The sequence below is a fragment of the Schistocerca nitens genome, chromosome 2, assembly GCF_023898315.1.
Source record: "Schistocerca nitens isolate TAMUIC-IGC-003100 chromosome 2, iqSchNite1.1, whole genome shotgun sequence".
Taxonomy (NCBI): Eukaryota; Metazoa; Arthropoda; class Insecta; order Orthoptera; family Acrididae; genus Schistocerca; species Schistocerca nitens.
In genome coordinates, this window is record NC_064615.1 from 494,845,931 (window position 1) to 494,869,973 (window position 24,043).

At 42.2% G+C, this 24,043-nt stretch overlaps 1 protein-coding gene across 1 annotated transcript in view; it reads right to left on the minus strand.

The window, feature by feature from the left end:
• The window catches only part of LOC126236457 (nose resistant to fluoxetine protein 6-like), a 181,465-nt gene that overhangs the window by 75,108 nt on the left and 82,314 nt on the right, over positions 1-24,043 (minus strand). Inside the window, exons 3-5 of the mRNA XM_049945776.1 lie at positions 20,423-20,628; positions 7,502-7,719; positions 176-276 (exon numbers count right to left, since the gene is read on the minus strand). Coding sequence (XP_049801733.1) covers positions 176-276; positions 7,502-7,719; positions 20,423-20,628 — 525 coding nt within the window. The remainder of the gene's footprint in view (positions 1-175; positions 277-7,501; positions 7,720-20,422; positions 20,629-24,043) is intronic.

Consider the following 24,043-nt stretch of genomic DNA (forward strand, 5'->3'; position numbering starts at 1 on the left):
TAGATGATACACATAAAGCAAAAGAGAACAAAATAGAAAAAATGCAACACTTATTTCTATTACTGTATATTAATTCCTTAAACTATTTAATCTTCTTTTCGTTGAGTTGCTGGCATTAAAAAAGTAAGGGAAATTTAACATATTTTATGACACTCTAAAATATATTAGGACATACCTAAATTTTTTGTAGACTGCAAGGAATTTTGACTCATGTTTGAGTGCATATGATAGTATGAACAGTATAAAACCAGTAGAATTAGAGCTCCCACAAAACACCTGTTAAAAAAATTGATTGTTGTTGTTAGACACTAAAATAGGGTAGATATCTTAATGAGTAGCAAAATTAGAAATTTATTGCTAAACATTTTTTGGTTGATGGAAATTCCAAGGGGCATAATAAAGATTTGGGACTTAAATTTTCTTTGTAGATTCCACCATAAAGTATAAATGTCAGTAATGTGGAACAAGTGAATATAGAAATCACCATTACATTCATTTTTGTCAATAGAATTGTTGATACTTTCCTTATAATTACATAGTCTGAAAATAAACTTCTTACATAATTCATATTCTTTCAAGAGGTTTTATAACTTCCATTATGAAGGAAAGATTTAATGGTCAATGTATAAATAACAAAGACAAGCAGCTGTTACAAGTAGCAGTAGTAAATAACTGTTTTTTTAAGTTCAATAATCTATTTTCACCTACTCAGGCTAAATGTTTCATTTTAAAATTAGAAGGAAAGCTGCTGCTTTATGCTGCTCTAAAAAAGCTGCTAACTACTCAGTTACACTATGTGATCAAAAATATCCGGAGACCTGGCTGAAAATGACTTACAATTTCGTGGCACCCTCCATCGGTAATGCTGGAATTCAATATGGTGTTGGCCCACCCTTAGCCTGGATGACAGCTTTCACTGTCTCAGGCATACATTCAATCAAGTCCTGGAAGGTTTCTTGGGGAATGGCAGCCCATTCTTCACGCAGTGCTGCACTGAGGAGAGGTATCATTGTTGGTTGGTGAGGCCTGGCACAAAGTCAGTGTTCGACTACATCCCAAAGGTATTCTATAGGATTTGGGACAGGACTCTGTGCAGACTAGTCCATTACAGACAGGGTGTTATTGTCATGTAACCACTCTGCCACCGGCTGTGCATTATGAACAGGTGCTCGATTGTGTTGAAAGATCCAATTGCCATACCTGAATTGCTCTTCAACAGTGGGAAGCAAGAAGGTGCTTAAAACATTAATGTAGGCCTGTGCTGTGATAGTGTCATGCAAAACATCAAGGGGTGCAAGCCTCATCCTTGAAAAACATGACCACACCATAACACCACTGTCTCTGAATTTTACTGTTGGCACTGCACACTCTGGCAGATGACATTACTGGGCATTCACCATACCCACGCCCAGCCATCAGATCGCCACATTGTGTACCGTGATTCGTCACACCAAACAACATTTTTCCGCTGTTCAATCATCCAATGTTTACACTCTTTACACTGGCCTCCTTACACCAAGTGAGATGTTGTTTGACATTTACCAGCATGATGTGTGGCTTACGAGCAGCCGCTCAACCCTGAAATCCAAGTTGTCTCACCTCCCGGCTAACTGTCATAGTACTTGCAGTGGATTCTGATGCAGTTTGGAGTTCCTGTGTAATAGTCTGGATAGATGTCTGCCTATTACACATTACAATTCTCTTCAAATGTTGGCGGTCTCTGTCAGTCAACAGATGAGGTCAGCCTGTACACTTTTGTGTTGTACATGTCCCTTCAAGTTTGCACTTCACTATCACATTGGAAACATTGGACCTAGGGATGTTTAGGAGTGTGGAAATCTCACATACAGACATATGACACAAGTGACACCCAATCACCTGACCACGTTCAAAGTCCGTGAGTTCCGCGGAGCACCCCATTCTGCTCTCTCACAATGTTTAATGCCTACTGAGGTCACTGATATGGAGTACCTGGCAATAGGTGGCAGTACAATGCACCTGATATGAAAAACGTATGTTTTTGGGGTTGTCTGGATACTTTTTATCACATAGTGTACATTAAGTAGCTACTATTTACACACTAATATTTATCACACAACAAATGTACCCTGTAAGAATATAGGCCTGTTTCAAATTATTACTAGAAGTTGTCAGGAAAAAGAAGAATTTTCAACTTTTGAATCTAGATAATTTATAAAAAGAGCAGCTGATACGAACAATTTTAATTTTGCTTTTGAATTTATAGGGATTTTCAACTCCTTGCTTTATGAGTAATGAGAGCAGATTGAAGACCTCAATAAGAGAATTAAAAATATAATTTTGAACCTTAAAGAAAGAAAACTGCTCTTGTATTTTTTACTGTAGTTGTATATATCACAATTAATTGGAAACCAACTTCTGTTATTAGCAACAAATACCATTAAGGAATGCCAGCCGGTGTGGCCGAGCAGTTCTAGGTGCTTCAGTGTGGAACTGCGTGACCGCTATGGTCGCAGGTTTAAGTAGTTCAAAGTTCTAGGGGACTCATGACCTCAGGTGTTAAGTCCGATAGTGCTCAAAGCCATGTTTGAACCAATAAGGAATAAACACACTGAAAGTGGAAGCAAGAATGCCAAGAAGCCAGATGAGGCCTTTGCAAGATGTTCAGTTACCTGCTTTACATAGTATTTTCTAAATGAATACTTTCTTTACTTTAATTGCATTGCTACAAATTGATAATTTCAGAAGATAAGGGAGAGAGAGAGAGAGAGAGAAAAAGTGTTAAAAGAAATTCAGCACCATTGTCGTCAAGTTAACTCACTGAGAGCCTCTGAATTAGCTTGTCCATGTTATGACACCATTTCAGTTTGTCATCCAGCTGGACCATAAGGTATTTTACACATATATTTTTTCTTTTATGATATGCTCATTACAGGCTATCAGCAGGCCATTTTATTTGTTTGAATGTGTACATTATGATTCTTTGTGTGGTAAAGACTTAAATCAGTTGCTGTAAATCAGTCACAGGCTTTTTCAGTTATGCTTGGCTCAGTTTCGTCTTTGATTAGTATGCTCTTACTCCAAAGCAAAGGCTGCTTATTTTGAAAGGTCATTTGAAATGTCATGAAGGAATGCCTTCAGGTTATAGTAGAACAAGATGGACAATCCTAACTGTTCTTCTACAGCTTCTGACTTTAATATCTTTCCCTTTATTTGATCTTGTTTTGTTACTGGTGCATATGCAATAATTTCATAAAATACTAGTTTCTCATTTCTGATTAATATTTATTACTCACTGGATATTTTTCAGACCACTTACTATGGAAATATTTGATTTAAAGAAATACATGAATTACTATGTATCCAAACTATGTGGAGATGAAATTTTCAGTGAGAATATAGCTGTTTGTTTCTAAAGCAACATAGCTCATTTAGAAGCCTTCATTCTCCTCTTCTCAACAAATGTCTTACTTTTACCAAAAATTTCATATTGCAGAAGTTATTCACAATCAAAATGTTTGTGCTACAGAATGTTCAATCTTAAATAGTGATTATTTCCAAAATTCAGTACCATCTTTCTGATTCCCAAAAATGCCTACTTTCACTAGAATGACTTATTGGTTTGTTAATACTCACAATATCAGGTAACCATGTTAATTATTAAGTTTGGGAAATTTAACTTTCTCAAAAGTTTTTGGTGGATTTTGGCTATACCCATGTATATAGAAGAGAGAAATGCAGATGTGCTGGAAAGGATACAACCCAAGTGTGAGACTGGAGTGGGGTCAGGGAGGGCAACGCAGTTTGAGGCATATCGAGGAGAGGGACCAACAAAGATTGAGGTCAGGAGGTTACAAAGATGAAGGATTGTTGCATGTAGAAGTCTCATCTGTGCAATTCAGGAAAGATAGCATTGGTGGGAAGGGTTTAAATGGGTCAGACGATAAAGCAGCCTTTGAAGTTGCAAGACCTGTCCCATACACCCTTCCACTACTGGCTACTCCTGACCTGTGAAAGGCATTTCCTACCCCAACAAAGGCAGGACCACTTGTGAAAGCAGTCATGTAGTCTATCTGTAAAGTATGCAAGGCTAGTCCCCCGCATAGTTGGCCACTTTTGCTTCTGGCATGATGCCTGCTTGCAGTTTGCCAGCCCTTGGCGAGGACTGTTTAGTGACTCTCAAATAAATCACATTTTTGGATGTGATGCAGATTATAAACATTCTTCTTACAAGATTAATGCTAGCAGGTGCCACCAGAAACAACCATCATCAGTCGTAGGCAGTACTTAGAGAAACTACAGCAGTGCAACTATCAAGTGGACCAACTTGCATCTGCAGGTCATGTAGTCATCAAGAGCCCAAGGACATTCCTCCCCTGCAGTATACGTAAGCCATGATGCATCCTCCAGCAGGCAGTTGCAGTTGCAGCTCTGCTCCAGGCCACTTATGCTGGCTGCTTGTTGCATACCATCTGTTGGAGCTTCAACTGAGTCAGCACCACATGCATTGTTCTGCTATGCTGCCCAGCAGCTACTACCAATATTCCTGGGGACTTAGTGGTACTGTGCAGTTGTGATTACAGTGATTATTGGACCAATATTTCTTTGGACTTGGAATTATACTTACCTCTGATCAAGAATGATCATTTCTGTTATTACTGTCTTATGTGGGACTTGATGTTTGCATGGAGATGCCGCAATAAATGTATATTCTCAGACTATCTGAGGAATCATCATTCTTTGTCATTCTGTTCACTATCATCCTACCAGGACACACACAAGATATCGAGATGCTACACTGTTTGGACTTCACTGTGGGTTATGTTATGGATATGCAATGCTACCCTGGGCTAGGATATTGCTACTGATTTAGTATCGCTTGTGGTTGTTGTCACTTCCCTGTTATTGTATTTTGTGCCTTCTTGTGTTTTGTTCAATAGACAAGTCAACTGTTCATTATCCATTTGTATTGTAGGCTACAATACTACCAACTTAGATGCAACCACTCTGAGGCAATCTACATGGGCATGTAACTAAACAAGTGTCTGTCCATTTGAATGGCCACCAGCAAAATAGCCAAGAGGAAGATGGACCACAGCCTGTGCCATCTGTATCTTTCCCATCAACATAAGCTTTCATGAACTGCACAGGTGGAATTATCCTTTGTTATTGTGAATTTCCTCATCTCGGCTTTCAGTATCCCCTGTACTCCACTTGCCTCTACCTGTAACTCCTTCCCTGCTCTCATATCAGACTTTTACACACTTTCTGTTCCACTGGCTCACCTGAAAAGGCTTTTCCCCTTCATCTGCTTCTGTCCCTTCTCTCACCAGCACTGCAGTCCCATCCTGTCCCCAAGCTGCCGCACACTCCTACAGGCAGCACTACAGAATCTTCACCCCATCCCTACCCTGCTATCCTTTACCGTCACCTGCCCTCATGTCTTCTGTGCCCCCACTACTCACAACAGCCAAAATCATTACTCACCACAGTGTGGCCACCATACCCAGAAATGAGTGGACATCTATGTATGAATCGTGTATGTGCAAGTTTTTTGGTCTGATGGAGGAATTTGTCTGACATCTCAAAATCTAACAGTCTACTATCAAATGTTCCTGTCTGCTGTTAAATGCTCCTTCTATTTGGTGAGCAGTAATCTATCCTAATTCATATTGTCAATCCACTATTAACTTATTATCAAGCTAGATTCCAAAGAAGGTTACATATAGTGTTTCAGATGATGAAAAAAAACTCATTGCAGATCTCAAAATAAACTTTTACCTACTATGATCGATTAGTTAGCATTACCACTTATCATGTTGCAAACTTTGCTGTTGAGTCACATCATCAAAAAATCCCACAATACATAGATACATGCTTACTCCGTGAGAGTTGCTGAAATTGTAGTGAACTGAGAATTCTTAGGACTCTTCCACAAGTGAAGTGAGTGAAAGATTTGGCACTAATGTGTTTCACACTAATGGACATGAGTTTTTCAGAAGACTTTCACTGTGTCACTCATAGCTTATACTGGTTCATCAGTAAAACTGCCTCAGTTAGTGTATTGAACTTGCCATTTATGTAACTGATAATTAACAAAATCTCTGTTGAACTCACTTGGCATAATTCCAGTCTGAATGGGTATGATTAGTGGCAACCCATTTAGATAAAGAATTTTTCATACACAGGTGGTAATCATGGAAGTATGGCACAGGACATATTTGCATCATATTAACTTTTGGGAATGGTGTTCAGTGAGGAGTGCATAATAAGCTGGTAATGCTATAATTATCATGGACTCTGGCTCCATTTGTAATATTACCACAGTTCCACAATGGCAATGGTACTGCTTAATATTGGAATGTATGTAGCCACCACCATGACCAGAACAAGAATGGAGCAATAATTATATGATAAGTTTTATTAGATTGAGAAGCTGCCAAACTAATCAGATCTCTGATCTATAGTGCAAACAGATGAGGAAGATTACTGGTTAAAACACCTTGAGTTCTTATTCAAGAAAAACAGACATCCCTGTCTGGCTATTATGATGTGAGTTTTCTATAGTATTAGTAAATCATTTCACTGAACAACGAATTTCCTCAACACAGTCACTGTTGATCCTTTCCTCAAATTGTTTGTAGACTGAGCTAGCGTCACACATCTAATGTCCTTCATATAATGGGAAGTTAACACTAACCTTGGTTTTATACAATTTACAAAAGTTAATGGAACATTACACTTGGTGAAAATGTTATATGGATTTGTTAGCTGGGAAGTCCCCTAGGTGTTCATCCTAGGGGACAATTTAAATAATAATCAGTTCCCTTATGGTGGGCTCCTTTACTCTGTAAAGAGTGAGCAGTGTGTTGTAAATGTAGCTGTTTTAGAAAGGTGTTTGCGGTGAGTCCACTGAGAGTGAAGTACTGTTGATTCAGATGAGAAAAAGAAGAGAAATGATGAAAGCCAACGTCTACACGTAGCCTGAGAATTGGGATTCAACCCAGGACATAGATACATCATCTGGCATACATCAAAACGTTCCCTCATTTTTCCAGGAAACAGAAGTAACAAATTTTAACTAAAGTTCAGTCTTGATCACAGTTAAAATATAATACTCTATTGATCACTGTTTCCAAAAATGTTTACCAAAATTGTTAAAAGTAACAAAAATTTCTAGCTTTTTCAGGATTTGTGCTGTGTACCACTGGTTCAGTCCAACCACACTAACAGAACCTTGCTATGAAGCTGGGAACACATTTATCTCTCTCTCTCTCTTTGTCTCTCTGTCTGTCTGTCTCTCTGTCTCCCTCTCTCTCTCTCTCTCTCTCTCTCTCTCTCTCTCTATCCCTCTCTCTCTCCCCCCCCTCTCTCTCTGTCTCTCTGTCTCCCTCCCTCTCTCTTTCTCTCTCTCTCTCTCTCTCTCTCTCTCCCTCTCTCCCCCCCCCCCCTCCCTCTCTCTCTCTGTCTCTCTTCCCCCACACTTTTAGCACTATTTGTGTGTAGCTGGTTTGAGACATACATGAAAGTGATGTGAGCTGGACGCAGAGTGGGCTGCTCAAGTTGGGATGTGCAGCTGTCACGGTCCAGCACAACCTCCAGGCTGGCACCAAGAGGGGGCCCCACCTCACGGAGCACAGCACCCATTGCCACCTGGACCTCTGTTGCAGAGCATGTGGATGGGACACACAATGCCCACGAGATGCGGTCCCGGCGAATTTTTCTCTCATCGCCTGTGTCCTGAAAAAGAAACCAGGGATTGAAATTTCACCCTGCTGCATGACAGAACAAGAAGTCATTATACAAATCTACTGTGGTTTAATTACAAGCACAAAAGATATTTAGTTCTATGAACTTCAAATTATCCATATGCACCTACCATTACTTCTGACTTCACAGTGCAGTGGCTTGACCATAAGAACATGACTTTATTTCCCACTTTGTCACATATTTAAAATTTATTAAAGTACTTGTAAAATCAATTGCAATTAATTATAGCCAATTTATAAAATTCTAAAGCAGTAATGCATAATGTGCGCATATGTGAATGTTTAGAGATTCCTGTTGTGTCTTGTGTACATGATAATACTGAAGCAATCTTTACAGATTGTTTCTGAGAAGTTTGCAAGAAGGCTGATACATAGAGAGGTTGAAGAACATTAAAACATCTCATGGAATTGGGTGTACTGAAAGTGGTCTGCGTCTTCCCAACACAATATTTCGATGTCATAACTCGGCATCTTCATCAGGTGCTATGATGTTGAAATATTGTGTTGGGAAGACGCAGACCACTGGCAGTACGCCTGATTCCATGAGATGACACCAAATCACCAGGAAAGTCAAAGAAATAACATTAAAAAAGTTTAAGGAATGACAATGACAGGGTTCTTATTACACTCACTTGACACACTTCAAACAGAAACAGTGATGGGCACTTTAGAGCACATGGAATTAGAATCCAGCTTAGTGGGAGAGAATTATTGGCACCTATAGAAAGGATTAAATGAGATTTGCTCTGATCTAAGGGCGTCCAACACTGTCAGGAAGTTAGACTTTCTTATTGATTAAAAGTGGAATATAACTGAATATGCCACAATGGATTGTTTAGTTAATGGCATGAGACAGTAAGGGACTTCAATATGACTGCATGAAGTGAAGTGTTGTGTAAAGAGCATGAAGTTCTATGTTCAAGAGTGGTGGTGCATCTTCTGACTGTCCCCCAACAGTAATCAGCCAAGCAACACAGTGGTCTAAAGAACAACTGAAAAAAATAGACATCATATGGACATCTATGGTTCTGCTTTAAAGAGATTAGGTTGTGACTGAGATTGTGATTTTAATTGGTCCTGTAAATTACATTGTGTACAGATATGTACTTGTAACATAGGACAGGTCATTAGGCTTGCAATCTGGATAATATGAAATAACACATTAAATATACATAGGAGCTTTCACTATATATATATATATATATATATATATATACTTTCCGCCGTCCACCTAACCTTCGTAACCTGTTAGTTCATCCCTATGAAATCCCCAAACCACCTTCCCTACCCTCTGGCTCCTATCCTTGTAACCGCCCCCGGTGCAAAACCTGTCCCATGCACCCTCCCACCACCACCTACTCCAGTCCTGTAACCCGGAAGGTGTACACGATCAAAGGCAGAGCCACGTGTGAAAGCACCCACGTGATTTACCAACTGACCTGCCTACACTGTGATGCATTCTATGTGGGAATGACCAGCAACAAACTGTCCATTCGCATGAATGGACACAGGCAGACAGTGTTTGTTGGTAATGAGGATCACCCTGTGGCTAAACATGCCTTGGTGCACAGCCAGCACATCTTGGCACAGTGTTACACCGTCCGGGTTATCTGGATACTTCCCACCAACACCAACCTATCCGAACTCCGGAGATGGGAACTTGCCCTTCAGTATATCCTCTCTTCTCGTTATCCGCCAGGCCTCAATCTCCGCTAATTTCTAGTTGCCGCCACTCATACCTCACCTGTCTCTCAACAACTTCTTTGCCTCTACTCTTCCACCTCGACTGACATCTCTACCCAAACTCTTTGTCTTTAAATATGTCTGCTTGTGCCTGTATGTGTGGATGGATATGTGTGTGTGTGCGAGTGTATACCTGTCCTTTTTTCCCCCTAAGGTAAGTCTTTCCGCTCCCGGGATTGGAATGACTCCTTACCCTCTCCCTTAAAACCCACATCCTTTCGTCTTTCCCTCTCCTTCCCTCTTTCCTGATGAGGCAACAGTTTGTTGCGAAAGCTTGAATTTTGTGTGTATATTTGTGGTTGTTTGTGTGTCTATCGACCTGCCAGCGCTTTTGTTTGGTAAGTCTCATCATCTTTCTTTTTAGATATATTTTTTCCACGTGGAATGTTTCCCTCTGTTATATATATATATATATATATATATATATATATATATATATATATATATATATATATATATATATATATATATATATATTACATTGTACACAATGACTTATGATGCAGTATATTCACAATATTACACGGTACAAAATGACTTATGATACATGATACATACAAAATAATAATAATTTTATGAGATATAATTAGCTTATATTTTATGTCAGTGGTTCCTAATTATAGTTAATTTCTTTAACACTGATTTCTGTTGCTTGGTCTTTTTATGATGTGTGAGATTTATCACTCACAGAAGGAACTTTTGATCACTGTTTGCTAATGTAGTCAGCTACACTATAAAATTCTCCTTGTATCAGAAACTTTTTTAGAACTGTGGGGGAACATTTTCTCAGTTTTGAGGTCTTGTAATTCCCTTGGCATTGCTTGTATTGCCAGAGTATTTGGGTCCTTTTTCAAAACTCTTAAGTCTATGTGGAATGCACCACAGTTGTTTTCTGTTCCTTGTGTTATGTTTATGAACAGTCTCATTAGTCTCCAGTTTCGTGAGATCACATAATGCAGTGCCATCGTTCCACTAAACCGTTGCTTTGTGGGTGGTAGGCTGTTGTATGAATTATTTTGATACTGCAAAGGTTACATAGAATCATGAAAAGTGCAGACTCCAACTGTCGCCACTGGTCAGTGGTGATGGTGGACAGGCAACTAATCCTAGCGATCCATGATGAGACAAATCCTTTGGGCACAGTTTATGCTGTGATGTTGGGTAAAGGAACAGCTTCCACCCAATGAGACATGCGGGTGATTGTGGAGAGGATATATCTGTGGCCCTCTGACAGTGGCAGAGGGCCGATAAGGTCAATATGTACATGACAGAAACATCCTTGCAGAATGTCAAACTTGGCAAGGAGCAAGGGGGAGGGGGTGGGGTGGGGGGGGGGAGAGGTGTGGCATCCAATTTTAGTTGTGTTGGCAGGAAATGCAACTGGGTGCCCAGGTTTGACAGTCCTGCTTAACATTTTTCCAAACAAAACACTCAGTGATGAGGTGTGTGGTGGCGCGAACGCCAGGGTGGGCAAGGTTATGCAAGGCGTCAAAGGCTTGTCGGCACAATGTGGGAGGGAGCCACAGCTGCAGAGTGCCAGTAGAAGAGTCGCACCATGCTTCGTCCGGAACGATGGGGAACTTGGCTTTGGTAAACACAATCAATGGCTGAGGATCCATGAGGAGAGCTTGAGATTCCTTGTCAGAGGCCTGGAGAGCAGTGAGGTCAGATAAATCGACGATGCATGAGACAGTATTGATCCGCGAAAAGAAATCAGCAGGGATGTCTTCCATGCCTTTGATGTAGCGTACGTCCATAGTAAATTGAGAGACCAGGTCGAAGTGGCGGAAACGCCGTGGGGGTGGGTCCTCGGGAGGGTTACAGAAGGCATCCGCCAGTGGTTTATGGTCAGTAAGGATGAAGAAAGAACGGCCCTTGATGTCAGGGCGAAAGTGTTTCATGGCTTCATAGATCGCCAGAAGTTCTCTAGCAAAAGCAGAATATTTCTTCTGTGCTGTAGACAGTTTTTTAGAGGAGAAATGAAGGGGTGAAACTGTGTCACCTTTGCGTTGCTGTAATACTGCCCCATCCGCAATGTCGCTGGCATGTGTAGTGATGAACAACTCGGCAGACGGATCAGGGTGGGCGAGTACAAGGGCGTGAGCTAACACTGTCCTCAGAGCTCTTAAGGCCTCTAGCATAGGTTCAGTCTAACGGACTGGCTTAAGGCCCAAAGTCTGTTTGCCGGACAGCGAGTCCATCAGCTGGGCCTGCACGGCAGCGGCAGAAGGTAGATGTTGGCGGTAGTAATTGTTAGTTCCCAGGAAATGTCAGAGTTCTTTGTATGTAGCCAGGGGTGGCAATGGCGTGATAGCCTGCGCGTGGGATTTGGGAGGCTGTATTCTGTCTGTGGAGACGGTGTAACCCAAAAATGTCACAGAAGACTGAGACAATTGGAATTTATCTTTGTTGACTTCGACACTGTTGGAGTTCAAGGTCTGGAGGACCTGAGATACATGATTTCAGTCCTCAGTCGACTTGCTGAAAATGAGGATGTCATCCAGGTATGCAAAGCATAACTAGAACTGTCATAAGACTAAGTCAATGAAATGTTGCCATGTTTGTGCCGCATTCTTTAAGCCCAAATGGCATGAAGTTGTACTGGAACAAACTGAGCGCCGTGATGATAGCAGTCTTTGGTATATCTTCCGGCGCTACGGGAATCTGTTGATAGACATGTTTACCGTCAATCAAACTGAAGATTGTGGCGCCCAATAACATATGGGTGAAATCGTTTATGTTCAGTATTGGGTAATGTTCCATGACGATATGAGCGTTTAAGCATCTGTAATCACCACACATTCTAAAAGAACCATTGTGTTTGGTGACGAGGTGAATCAGTGAAGACCAATTGCTATCTGATGGCTGTAGAATGCCTGCCTCCAGAAGTTCGTTAATTTGCTGCCGGGCTCCGCACAACTTAATGAGATTGAGGCGTCTAACCTTGTGCCCAATAGGAGGGCTGGCTGTCGTAATTATCTTGTGGGTCATTCCGTCAGTGATGGAAGAGACTGAGAACTACACACGAGGCTGAGTAATGTCCTGACGTGAAGTTTTGGGACGAGTGGGGCGCGATGAGGTGTAGCACGAAAGTCACATGCCTATAATGTGAGCGTGGCGTGTGCTTGTTTGGAGAGGTCAGCTGTGTACACAGCACGGAGCGGAATCGGGCACGCAGTGACTGTCTGTTGTTAACTTTGTCTTGGGCAACCGGCGTGGGCGAGAGAGGCGCTGGCATAGCGCGAGGGACAGCAATGGCCGCCAAGTTGCTTGGCAGGGCAGCTGCCTGCGTAGTGGTCGTAGTCATGCTGCGCGATCGACTGTTATTAGAGACACCGTTTGAAACACGAGGCACTGAGCGTACTGGGTGCTTGGGCAGTGCAGAGGTCACTGAACACAAATCGTCACACACAGTGAATGTTTTTGAACTAACCTGATGAGTGTCCATGCTGGTGTCTGCTGATGAAGGTCGATCAGGTGAAGGAACTGTGGACTGCAGTTGCAGCAGTGAGGTACGAGCCGTGATGAGCTCTGTCATACTCTGAGAGTAGATTAGTGATGCAGGTCACAATTTTGTTCGCAAGGGTGGAGCACTGGCGAACCAAATCACATGTCGTGACAGAAATGGAACGATGAGCATAAGTGCCTGAGTATGGTATATGAGTGTCAGACGAGTGGTGTAGCACTGAACCTTGGACTATGTTCGGGGAGAGTTTGTAATGGGACAAGATATCCACACCTCAGTGATGTAAAAAGTCCACGGGAAATGTAGAAGAGATAGATGCACCATAACTTTAGCAGAGCCAACAGTTTGTAATGATGATGCATTGACAGTGCGTAGAAGCGACTTCATTGGTGAAAAAACAGGAGGAGCCAATGATGTAGGTATGATGGACACATCAGTGCCTGTGTCGACTAGGAAAACAAGCCGTGACAAAATGTCGGTCACTTATGAATGACCGCTCGGCCGAGAGGACAGAGTGCAATATTTGAGGACACCTGTGAAGTTTCCCACAGGACTCGGCGTCTTTTAGATCCTGCGGTCGGCGTTTAGGTGCTGGCAAGGTAATCTGCACTTCTTGGCCTCATCCCCGAAAATCTTGTGGTACCAACAGTACGGATGAGCCAGATGTGGCGGTAGCAGTGATTGTGACAGCGGAGGAGGTTTGTCCTCATTGATCTGTTCCGGAATGTAAACCGAGACGTATGGTGCGTGCGCGATTCTTGAGTGGCCATCTGCCTGCAGATGGCCAGTAAACAGGCGGTATAGTGCCAACCAGCGGTGAGAGGTGTGCTGGTTGTTTTTCTCGCAGTAGTGCATACAGCTGATCTGCGATGCGAAGGCAAGAGTCAATAGACTTGAAGGAGTGCAGTAGCAGGTGTATCTACAGGTTGGTAGGTAACTTGGCAGACCATACCGCCAACAGGTAATGTCCGGCATCGTGTGTTCACTCACAAGTAGCCGAAGGTGGCGTCAGAGTTGTGACAGAGTGCGGTACCCCAGGCGTTCCTCCTCGAGCAGCCGAGTCGGTCCAATATTGTCTTCTTGGTGAACTCGTATTTTGGCGGCGGTGGTGGCGAAAGGAGGAGGTCACAAATTAAATCTGAGTGGTCATGGAGATGAGACATAGAAATTTAGTGGTGTCGTCGGTCACCTGATGTGACTCGAAAAGGTGCTCCAAAAGCGCGAACCTTTAAACGGGGTTGTCCTCATATAAAGGAGATAGCTTCAACAGAGGGCCAGGGGGAGAGGGGGCAGAGGGACGAGGGTGGCTACAGTGTATATTGGAAGGCCTGCTGTCCTGTGGTAGGATAGGCACTACTGGCATAGGCATGTTACTAGCAAACACGTCCCAAACAATGGCCGTTTGCAATGTCGCTGATGAGTCACGGAAGCATGACACAGCAGGCATGGTCGGTACCGTGGGAACGAATGGATGAGCGGTGTGTGAGGTAGGCCTGTAAACTGGACCGGAGGTTAAAGGCACAGTACTTCCAGTGTCCACCTCGGAAATGACGCAGAAGGCCAGTGCAGCAGATGCAGACAGTACTGCGGAAGGAACAAGTGGCTGTATGGTCAGAATCAGGGACCCTGCGAGTGAGGAAGGGGGGGGGTGTATGTGAGGGGTGGTTTGGTACTTGGTGTGGAACAGCGAGAGTTTTCTGTGCATTTTGGAAATGCACTCCATGTGGTAGGACCATACATCACTGGTGAAACCTGCTGGCGGTCACGTTGTTACGGTATAACGTTCATGGATTGCAAAATGCCATCTGGTGTGCACAAACTCATGTGGTCGAGAAACTGGGCAACAGATCTGGTGGTTGAGCCTGGCAAACTTGATGTATAAAAATGTCCGTTATTAAATTGTGAGGAAGGCAAAACTGGCATAGCTTGATAGCAGTTGACCGCGTGGGCTTTTTTCACAAATGGCGGCGTTGCACACGGCACTACCGTAACCAACATTGTTGGGCATAGAGGATCAAAGCATGGGTGCGAATTTTGGTCCCTTTGAACACTACATGAACGATCGATCGTTACACGATTTTGGAAATCGTCCACTTCACCCTTCACATACAAAACCTGAGTCCATTGTTTGAGGTAATGGCGTAACACTTGGCTGTTGTAGAATTGCAAAGTTTGAGGTTAACTTCACTGGAGATCATGAATCAGTGTCTTTTAATGGCGAAACAATCGTTGGCAGAGAATTGGAGTGGCCTGGTAGTAGTAACTGAGCCTCCAAATCCTCGTATAAAACATTGGGTTAGGCAGCCATGGCATCAAATGTAAAACCTGTTAATTCCACACAGATGGTGCAGAAGTTGCGGAAGGCGTAGAAACTTTGGGGTCACCGATATGGGAAACGTAAATATGGATAACTGTATACACAAAAACTGTTCCCATAAATGTCTATACATACATCTATTTCAGCACAAAGAAAGATACGCTTGTACACTGTACAAGGTACAAAGGCTGACTGGAACATTAACATGGCAGCTCGTCAGCGCAGTTAGAGTTCAAAGATCATGCTTTATGTGGTCGATGTGACCTATCTATGCCACACATCTAAAATACGTAATATAAATAAAAAGTAAAGCACCTAACATTTTCACACTAGTTCACTTTTACCTGAAATAAAATGGCACAGTTGCTGGAATATGCCATTCTTTTCTACGCAAGATGTATTTTTAATCCTAGTTAAGTAGAACCCTACAAGTCAGCAGAGACAACTTTGGCACTTCTGTCCTGAGGTGTTTCTGGCATGAACCCACCTTCATAATGGTTCATTCAAGCAGAAAATAATAATTACTATGTTGTTTAGAAATGTGCTCCAGTCATTGTAAAAGCTTTACAAACATTTTCATGAACCTGAAATAAATTAAGAATACTTCACCCATGACAATGGTTTGTTAATGTGAAAAATGTCAAGTTTCACCATCTCTTGGACCCCAGATAAAACTTTAGGTCCCCCTATAACTGGCTGGGTAAACTAACTCAAGCATCAGAAGAAGACAGGGCCATACCATCTCCAGTAGAACCACACCCAGAAGGGCACGGTGGTGTCCGCACCAGCCTTCATGCTGGGGACAGCTTTACCTTTAAATGTGAATAACTGGCACCAGGTTTGGATCCAGAGCTAGATTCTGGAGAGAGTCACAGTTAATTAATGACCACCCCTCTCCTTGGTACCTCCCCCCTCCCCCTCCCACACTCTTAACAAGCCCTTTACAATCCATGGATGCCTAAGATTGTAGAAATAATAACAATAAAACCTATTAAATGCTTTGAATATAATAGAGGGAAACATTCCACGCGGGAAAAATATATCTAAAAACAAAGATGATGTGACTTACCAAACGAAAGCGCTGGCAGGTTGATAGACGCACAAACAAACACAAACATACACACAAAATTCAAGCTTTTGCAACCTACGGTTGCTTCATCAGGAAAGAGGGAAGGAGAGGAAAAGACGAAAGGATGTGGGTTTTAAGGGAGAGGGTAAGGAGGCATTCCAATCCCGGGAGCAGAAAGACTTACCTTTGGGGGAAAAAAGGACAGGTATACACTCGCATACACACACATATCCATCCGCACATACACAGACATTTATAAAGGCCTATTAAATGCTTTATTAGAATAACAATAATTTGCTTACAACAGTGCTTGGTAAACTGACTGAGCACAGCTTCTAAGAAGTAGTACCTCATAAAATTACTTCTTATCTGTGTCAAGGGATTGGTTTCAGAACTACTGGCAAAAAACCTTGGCAAATTCATAACTTATCTATATTGATACATGAAGATAAGTCATTGCGTAACAATATTACCAAAAATCTCGAAAAGTTTTTGACCAATTTTCTTCAAATTTTTATACAATATTCTAACAAACGTACACACAGACATCTGCTATATGTTTTAGCATGTAAGGTATATAAATATTACTATATAAACAGGAAACATTGTATGCAAAAATTTCATGTATACCTATTCTTTCTCCTTACATATAATTTTGAACAAAAACTGTATACACAGTGACGAAATGTTTCATTTTCTTCCTGAGAGTAATTTTTAACAGAAAATGTGAAAGATGTATTTATGGCTTACCAGCTTATGAGTAAAATACTACTACAGAAAACATTCAAAACTTCAGACACCATACAAGCCTCAGACTAATTTGACACTTGATGCAATGGCTGATGGGAAATGCCTATCCTCTCACAGATTAAAACTATGTGACATACTGTCAATGAAGGTTCTTCCATCACAGACCCAGGAGCATTAGGAATTTCATTCTCCTTATACCAATGATTGCAACTGAGTTACCTATTCATTTTAAGTGACTTCAGTTCCCAATCAGGGTTTTACTAATGACAACAATACACAAGATTCAAGGTCAGAGACAGGGAGGGGGAGGGGCAGAGGAAGGGGAGGGTTTGGAAATGGACATATAGAGATGGAAGGAGGAGATTGACAGAGAGAGGGGAGAGGAGGTGAAAGAAGAGAATGGTGGGGGCCGAGATGGGCAGAGAGAGGGGATGAAGAGGAGATGAACAAAGAGAGGGGAGAAGAGGAGGAAATGGGCAAAGAGAGGGGAGAAGAGGAGATGGGCAGGGAGAAGGGGGGAAGGAGATTAGGACATATTTCCCATTCCCACAAACATTTAGCAATTGTGAAGCATTATTGGGTTCACTAATATGTTATAGAATTGAAGTAAACACTCACCGTTGTCAGTACTTTACCCAGAACTAAGACTACTCAATGGGTAAATCATGGGTAAATGTTTAAAGAGAACAATAATGATTAAAAAAGTAAATAAAAACAATATAGCACATGTCTGTTACCGAGTGAGATGGCGCAGTGGTTAGCACACTGGACACACAATCAGGACGACAGTTCAAACCCGTGTTCGGCCATCCTGATTTAGGTTTCTGTGATTTCTCTAAATTGCTTCAGGCAAATGCTAGGATGGTTCCTTTGGCAGGGCATGGCCGATTTCCTTCCCTAATCCAATGGGACTGATGACCTCGCCATTTGGTCCCCTCCCCCAAATCAACCAACCAACCAACATGTCTGTTATATGTACATATATTGGTACACATTTCCAAGTTGCAAAAATATAACTTTTAAAGAAATTGTCCACAGTCCTTTGTTTTAAAATTTTTAGCAGCAATGTCACCCCATCTTCCAAGAAGAATGGTGTCATGGAGTAGCTTCCACTTGCTTCTCTACATAATGCAATGCTATGTCTAGTAAGTGATCACTGGTACAGGTTTTTCAGGCAATTCCTTGTCGTCACTTTCTTCAGTGGGTTCACTAACCATTTCAACAATTGCAGTATCGGTCACTTCGGACTGTTCATCCATTCTGAAACACCAGACGCATTCACATTTTCACATCCAGCAAGCTTTTTCGTCAGTTCTGCTAATGGGAATAGGTATCGATTTCATCCTGTAAAATCTGGTTCCGAGACTTTTTTTAGTGTCAAGCTTTTACTTCAGACCATGAATCGGCTAGCCATTAAACTAGGTCCTTGATCGCAGTTTTTTTTTATGGTTCCTTCACCTTCTGTTGTTTGTGGAAGCATCTGAAGCAAACGACGATCTTTTTCTTCAAGCATTGTAAAACGCCTTGGTCCTAGGCTGTACTAAACTCGTCGCGTTAGGGGATAAGAACACTGCACGAAAATGGTCATATTGTAATTCTTTCTCATCAGAGTGTGAACCAGCGTCGTCAAGCGTTAAGATTGCCTTGGAAGGCAAACACTTCTTTTTTACTTATCTTTCGGTCTCTGGAACAAAATCTTCGAAAAATCATTTCTTAAAAATATTTTTGTCCATCCAGTGATAATTTTTAAAGCTCTAGGCTTAGCAGACTTCCCTATTATCAGCAGCTTCAGTTTATAGTCTCCACTTGCATTCTATGCATCAAGAACTGTTAACCTCTCTTTACGATTTTTGTAGACCAGGGCAGCCTTTTCTTCTTTTGGGGCTAGAGTTTTAGATGGAAACATTTTATAATTTAGCCCTGTCTCATCACAGTTATACAGATCATCAGGAGTAAGATTTTTTTCTCGTATAATTTTTCTTAATTTCTCACAAAATTGTGTAACAGTTTGAGAATCAGCAGAAAGTTTTTCACCGCAAATTTCAAGCTCCCTTACGCCGTATCGCTTCTCCCACCTATCCACCCATCCTGAAGTTAAAGGGAAGTCGTCCACACCTTCCTGTAACTCTCTTCTAAAAAAACACAGCTTTTTCTTGTAGAATAGGCCCTGAAATTGGATTTGCTTTTTGCTTTGTTGAGTAAACCAATCACTGACTTCCGTTCAAATGACGAAACAGAGCACTTGTTTGACGAAAATTTCTGAATTTTGTCTGTTTCTACACCATCCAGCAGTCACTTCACCGACTCCATACTCAGCAGCTAGTTTTTTAAAGATCTTTCTCTTTTGTCTAGTCTTTTCACATTCAACAGCACAAATTTTCTACTCTTCGCAATGTGTGACTTAAAACATCAATAAGCGCACAGTTACATACGTTCAGTACTCTGTACATACATACGCTACTTTAAAATTAATTGACACAGGTGGGCTCACTACAGTACAGATATTACTAAGCAAACAATTACAGTACATACAACAATGGTCAGCCAACGTTGTAAAATGTGTACTGTATCGTTACTTAGTCATACTGTATTTTAATGACTACTGTTGCTGAGTAGACACAAAAATACGGGTAACAATAAGGATGGTATGCATTGTACAACTGATTGTCAGGCGGTCCCAGTCAGTGAAGAGTCGAAGAAGAAAGAGCAAGTGCACTACTCGAAACCTAACCTGTCCATCTGTAATAGAAATGCATTAGCAGTCTGTGCATTTCTGTCTCACTCTTCAGTGGGACAGTTTAACCTGTATTGTACATAGAAAGCTGAAAGGAAGTGTGTAAAACGTACATGTGGAGAACGTATGAAAACGGGTTTTTGCTCTAGTTTTATGTGAAATGTTAATTTTCTTAAGATCAGCTCGAAATACACGAAATGCCGGGACTCGAATTACGGGGCTCTACTGTATATGTAAAAATACAAATGCCTGTAGTGAAATGTTGTTTGGGAGGTGGGGTGTCACGATCTCCATGGCAGGCCTTCTACCCCTCTCCTCTCAACCCTTCCCCCTGGATCCGCACATGCTTGTATTTAAAATAGCTTGTACTTTCTAGAATTCGCTGCTATTTTCGAGAGCCTCAATTTTCTGGCTTCTTTGTTCTCCGAAAGTTAATGCGAAATTTGGAAACTGGTATACGTAAATACGCGTTTACCAAAATGTTCTCTCTCTCCCTCTTCTCAATCCGAGGCTTCCTGACATGAAGAAATAACCCCACTTAACGATTCTCGTGACGCACGTAATATAACAGTGTAAGACAAGTGGAGTGACTGACCTGCAGCTTGAGCCATGCAGAGCCCTCAGGGTCGAAGTTGAGGGTGTAGGGGTCTGCGGGCAGTGGCTGCGGTTCCGAGGGTTTGACACGCACCTCGGGCAAGCAGTACTGCGCCGCCCGCACCGACACGCACTCGTCGTAGTGCCCCAGCTGGTACACGGCTCCGAACAGCACTCCGGTGGGCGCCTTTACCGATGCGTCATACACTGTAATGTAACCAAGTAGAGCTGCTATAACGTTGAATAACATTAAGTAGTATAGCGGTAGTTTACTGTTAACTGAAATTGAGAATCTATGATTTCCTAGTCTATTGTTAAAGTATACCTCGACTCGTTCCACATCCCTGAAGGTCATTTATCTTGATGGGATCCAAGGAAAACAAATGAATGATGCCTCCAGTAACGTTTGCATGCATTTTAGTTAACTCATGCGCAAAGCCAGAATTTTTTTTCTCCAGAACACTCTAACAAACAAGAGGGCGTGCCATGAAGGAATTGTTCTTATGGGGCAGAAATCGGTAGAGGTGAAGTACATGTACAGATAAACAAATGATTACAATTTCAGAAATAACTTAAGTGGAATGAGATTTTCACTCTGCAGCAGAGTGTGTGCTGATATCAAACTTCCTCGCAGATTAAAACTGTGTGCCGGACCGAGAGTCGAACTCGGGACCTTTGCCTTTCGCGGGTAAGTGCTCTACCATCTGAGCTACCCAAGCACGACTGACGCCCCGTCCTCACAGCCTTACTTTTGCCAGTACCTCGTCTCCTACCTTCCAAACTTTACAGAAGCTCTCCTGCGAACCTTGTAGAACCAGCACTCCTGAAAGAAAGGATATTCCGGAGACATGGCTTAGCCACAGCCTGGGGGATGATCCAGAATGAGATTTTCACTCTGCAGCGGAGTGTGCGCTGATATGAAACTTCCTGGCAGATTAAAACTTTCAGGAGTGCTAGTTCTGCAAGGTTCGCAGGAGAGCTTCTGTAAAGTTTGGAAGGTAGGAGACGAGGTACTGGCAGAAGTAAGGCTGTGAGGACGAGGCGTGAGTCATGCTTGGGTAGCTCAGTTGGTGGAGCACTTGCCCGCGAAAGGCAAAGGTCCCGAGTTCGAGACTCGGTCTGGCACACAGTTTTAATCTTCCAGGAAGATTCATAACTTAAGTGGTTTACTCAAGAGAAAGAGCTTCACAGATTGAGCAAATCAATAACGTGCTAGTCCACCTTTGGCCCTTATGCAAGCAGTTATTGGGTTATGACGCAAAATATGTGAGCTACAAACTAAAGATTTTCTTCAGAATGAATATCTCAGTCTTCTGTGGAGAGTATACGGTTTACAGATTCCAGAAAGAAGTGTAGTAGATAAGAGAGATGCACGGCGACGTCGAGAGGCTTGGACTCTTGCCTTGAGACCTACCTAGATATTCCCGTCATAAATTTGCCGCCAGGGATGATAATCAATTAGCAACAATTTTTCAACATCCTCATGGATGAGCCACACAGTGAGGAAAAATTTGGGACCCAAATGGAGGTCAAAGGGAAAGGGAAAACTACTAGTTTTTTTTGCGATCGCACATCCTCGAAAAGTACTTCACCTTATTTATTATTTCTAAACCTCACAGATTTTATCGTGAATGTCTGCTCATGTTTTGCACATTTAATATGACCAGGTTCGACGTCCACGTGGCAGCACTAGCAGTGGACGGTACAGAGAATAAAGTGTGTTGAGGGGACGCGGGAAACAGACCGATTTATGTGACGTCTAAAAGGGCACGATCATTGGCTTTCGCACTAAGAGCGGAAGCATTTCCGAAACGGCTAAGTCTGTAAGCTGTTCCCGTGCCTCAGTGGTTAAAGTATACTGCGCATGGCAAAACGGCGCTCTTTATAGCCGGCGCCAAGGCCGCTGTGGTGTGCCACAGGTCGTAGACGACACGGATGAGCGACGACTGTGGAGACGTGTATGGACGAATAGACGTGCAGTTGTCGAGCAACTGACCGCCCAGACGAACCAAGGGGCGAACGTTGCTGCATATGGGCTTCCGCAGAAGGCGCCCGGTTCATGCACCCATGCTGACTGCTATTTATCGCCGACGAAAGCTGGAATTTGCACACAAATACTGCAACTGGACGCCCACTGAGTTTTCAAATGAGTCAAGTTTTACGCTCCATTGGCCGGCTGGCCGTTCATGTGTACGGCTTGAAACGTCTGAAAGCAAAGCACCCAGCATGCGTTATGGTCTGGGGAATGTTTTCGAGGCATTTCCTGAGTGATCTCGCTATTCTGGAAGGCACGACGTATCAACATAAGCTAAGAAGACGAAGTAAATATTCCTGAATTCCAACCAAAAACAACTGCGAAGATGAGAAACATAAAAGTAGATATCCTCGGAGTAACGAAGCAGCTTAAATCACTTAATACAGGCAAGGCCTCCGGTACGGGTTGTATACCAGTCGGGTTCCTTTCAGAGTATGCGATTACAATAGCTCCATATTTAGCAACTATATAAAAGCGCTCGCACATAGAAAGATCTCTACCTCAAGACTGGAAAATTGCTCAAGTCACACCAATACCCAAAAAGGTAAATAGGAGTAGCCCGCTGAATTATGGGTCCATATCACTAACGTCGATTTGCAGTAGTGTTTTTGAACATATAGTGTGTTCGTAGATAATGATTACCTCGAAGAAAACTATTAATTGACATACAATCAGCGCGGATTCAGAAAATATCGTTCTTGTGAAACACAACTAGTTCTTTATACTGATGAAATGTTGAGTGCTATCGACAGGGGATTCCCACTGATTCCATATTTTTAGATTTCCAGAAGGCCGTTCCTCACAAGCGTCTTCTAAGCAAACTGCGTGCCTATGGAATATCGCCTCAGTTGTGCGACTGGATTCGTGATTTCCTGTCAGGAATGTCACATTTCGTAGTATTAGACGGAAAGTAATCGAGTAAAACAGATGTAATATCCGGCGTTCCCCAAGGAAGTGTTATAGGCCGTCTATTGTTCCTGATCTGCATCAACGAAGTAGGAGACAATCTGAGTAGCCCTCTTAGATTGTTTGCAGATGATGCTGTTATTTGCCGTACTTTAAAGTCATCAGATGACCAAAACCAATTGCAAAATGATTTAGATAAGATATCTGTATTGTGCGAAAAGTGGCAAAAGTGTTAAGTTATTCACATGAGTACTAAAGAAGTCCGCTAAATTTCGATTACCTGATAAGTCACTCAAAAAGAAGACTGTAAATTGAACTAAATACTTAAGGATTACAATTACAAATAACCTAAATTGGAACGATCACATAGGTAATGATGTGGGTAGAGCAAAACAATGACTGTGATTCATGGGCAGAACACTTAGAAGGTGCAAAAGATCTACTAAAGAGACTGCTTACATTACGCTTGTCCGCCGTGTTGTGGAGTATTGCTGTGTGGTGTGGGATCCGCATCAGGTGGGACTGACAGATCACATCAAAAAAATTCAACGAAGGGCAGCTCGTTTTGTATTATCGCGAAATAGGGGAGATAGTGCCGCAGACATGATACGTGAATTGGAGTGGCAATCATTAAAACAAGGGCGTTTTTCGTTGCGACGGGATCTTCTCATGAAATTTCAA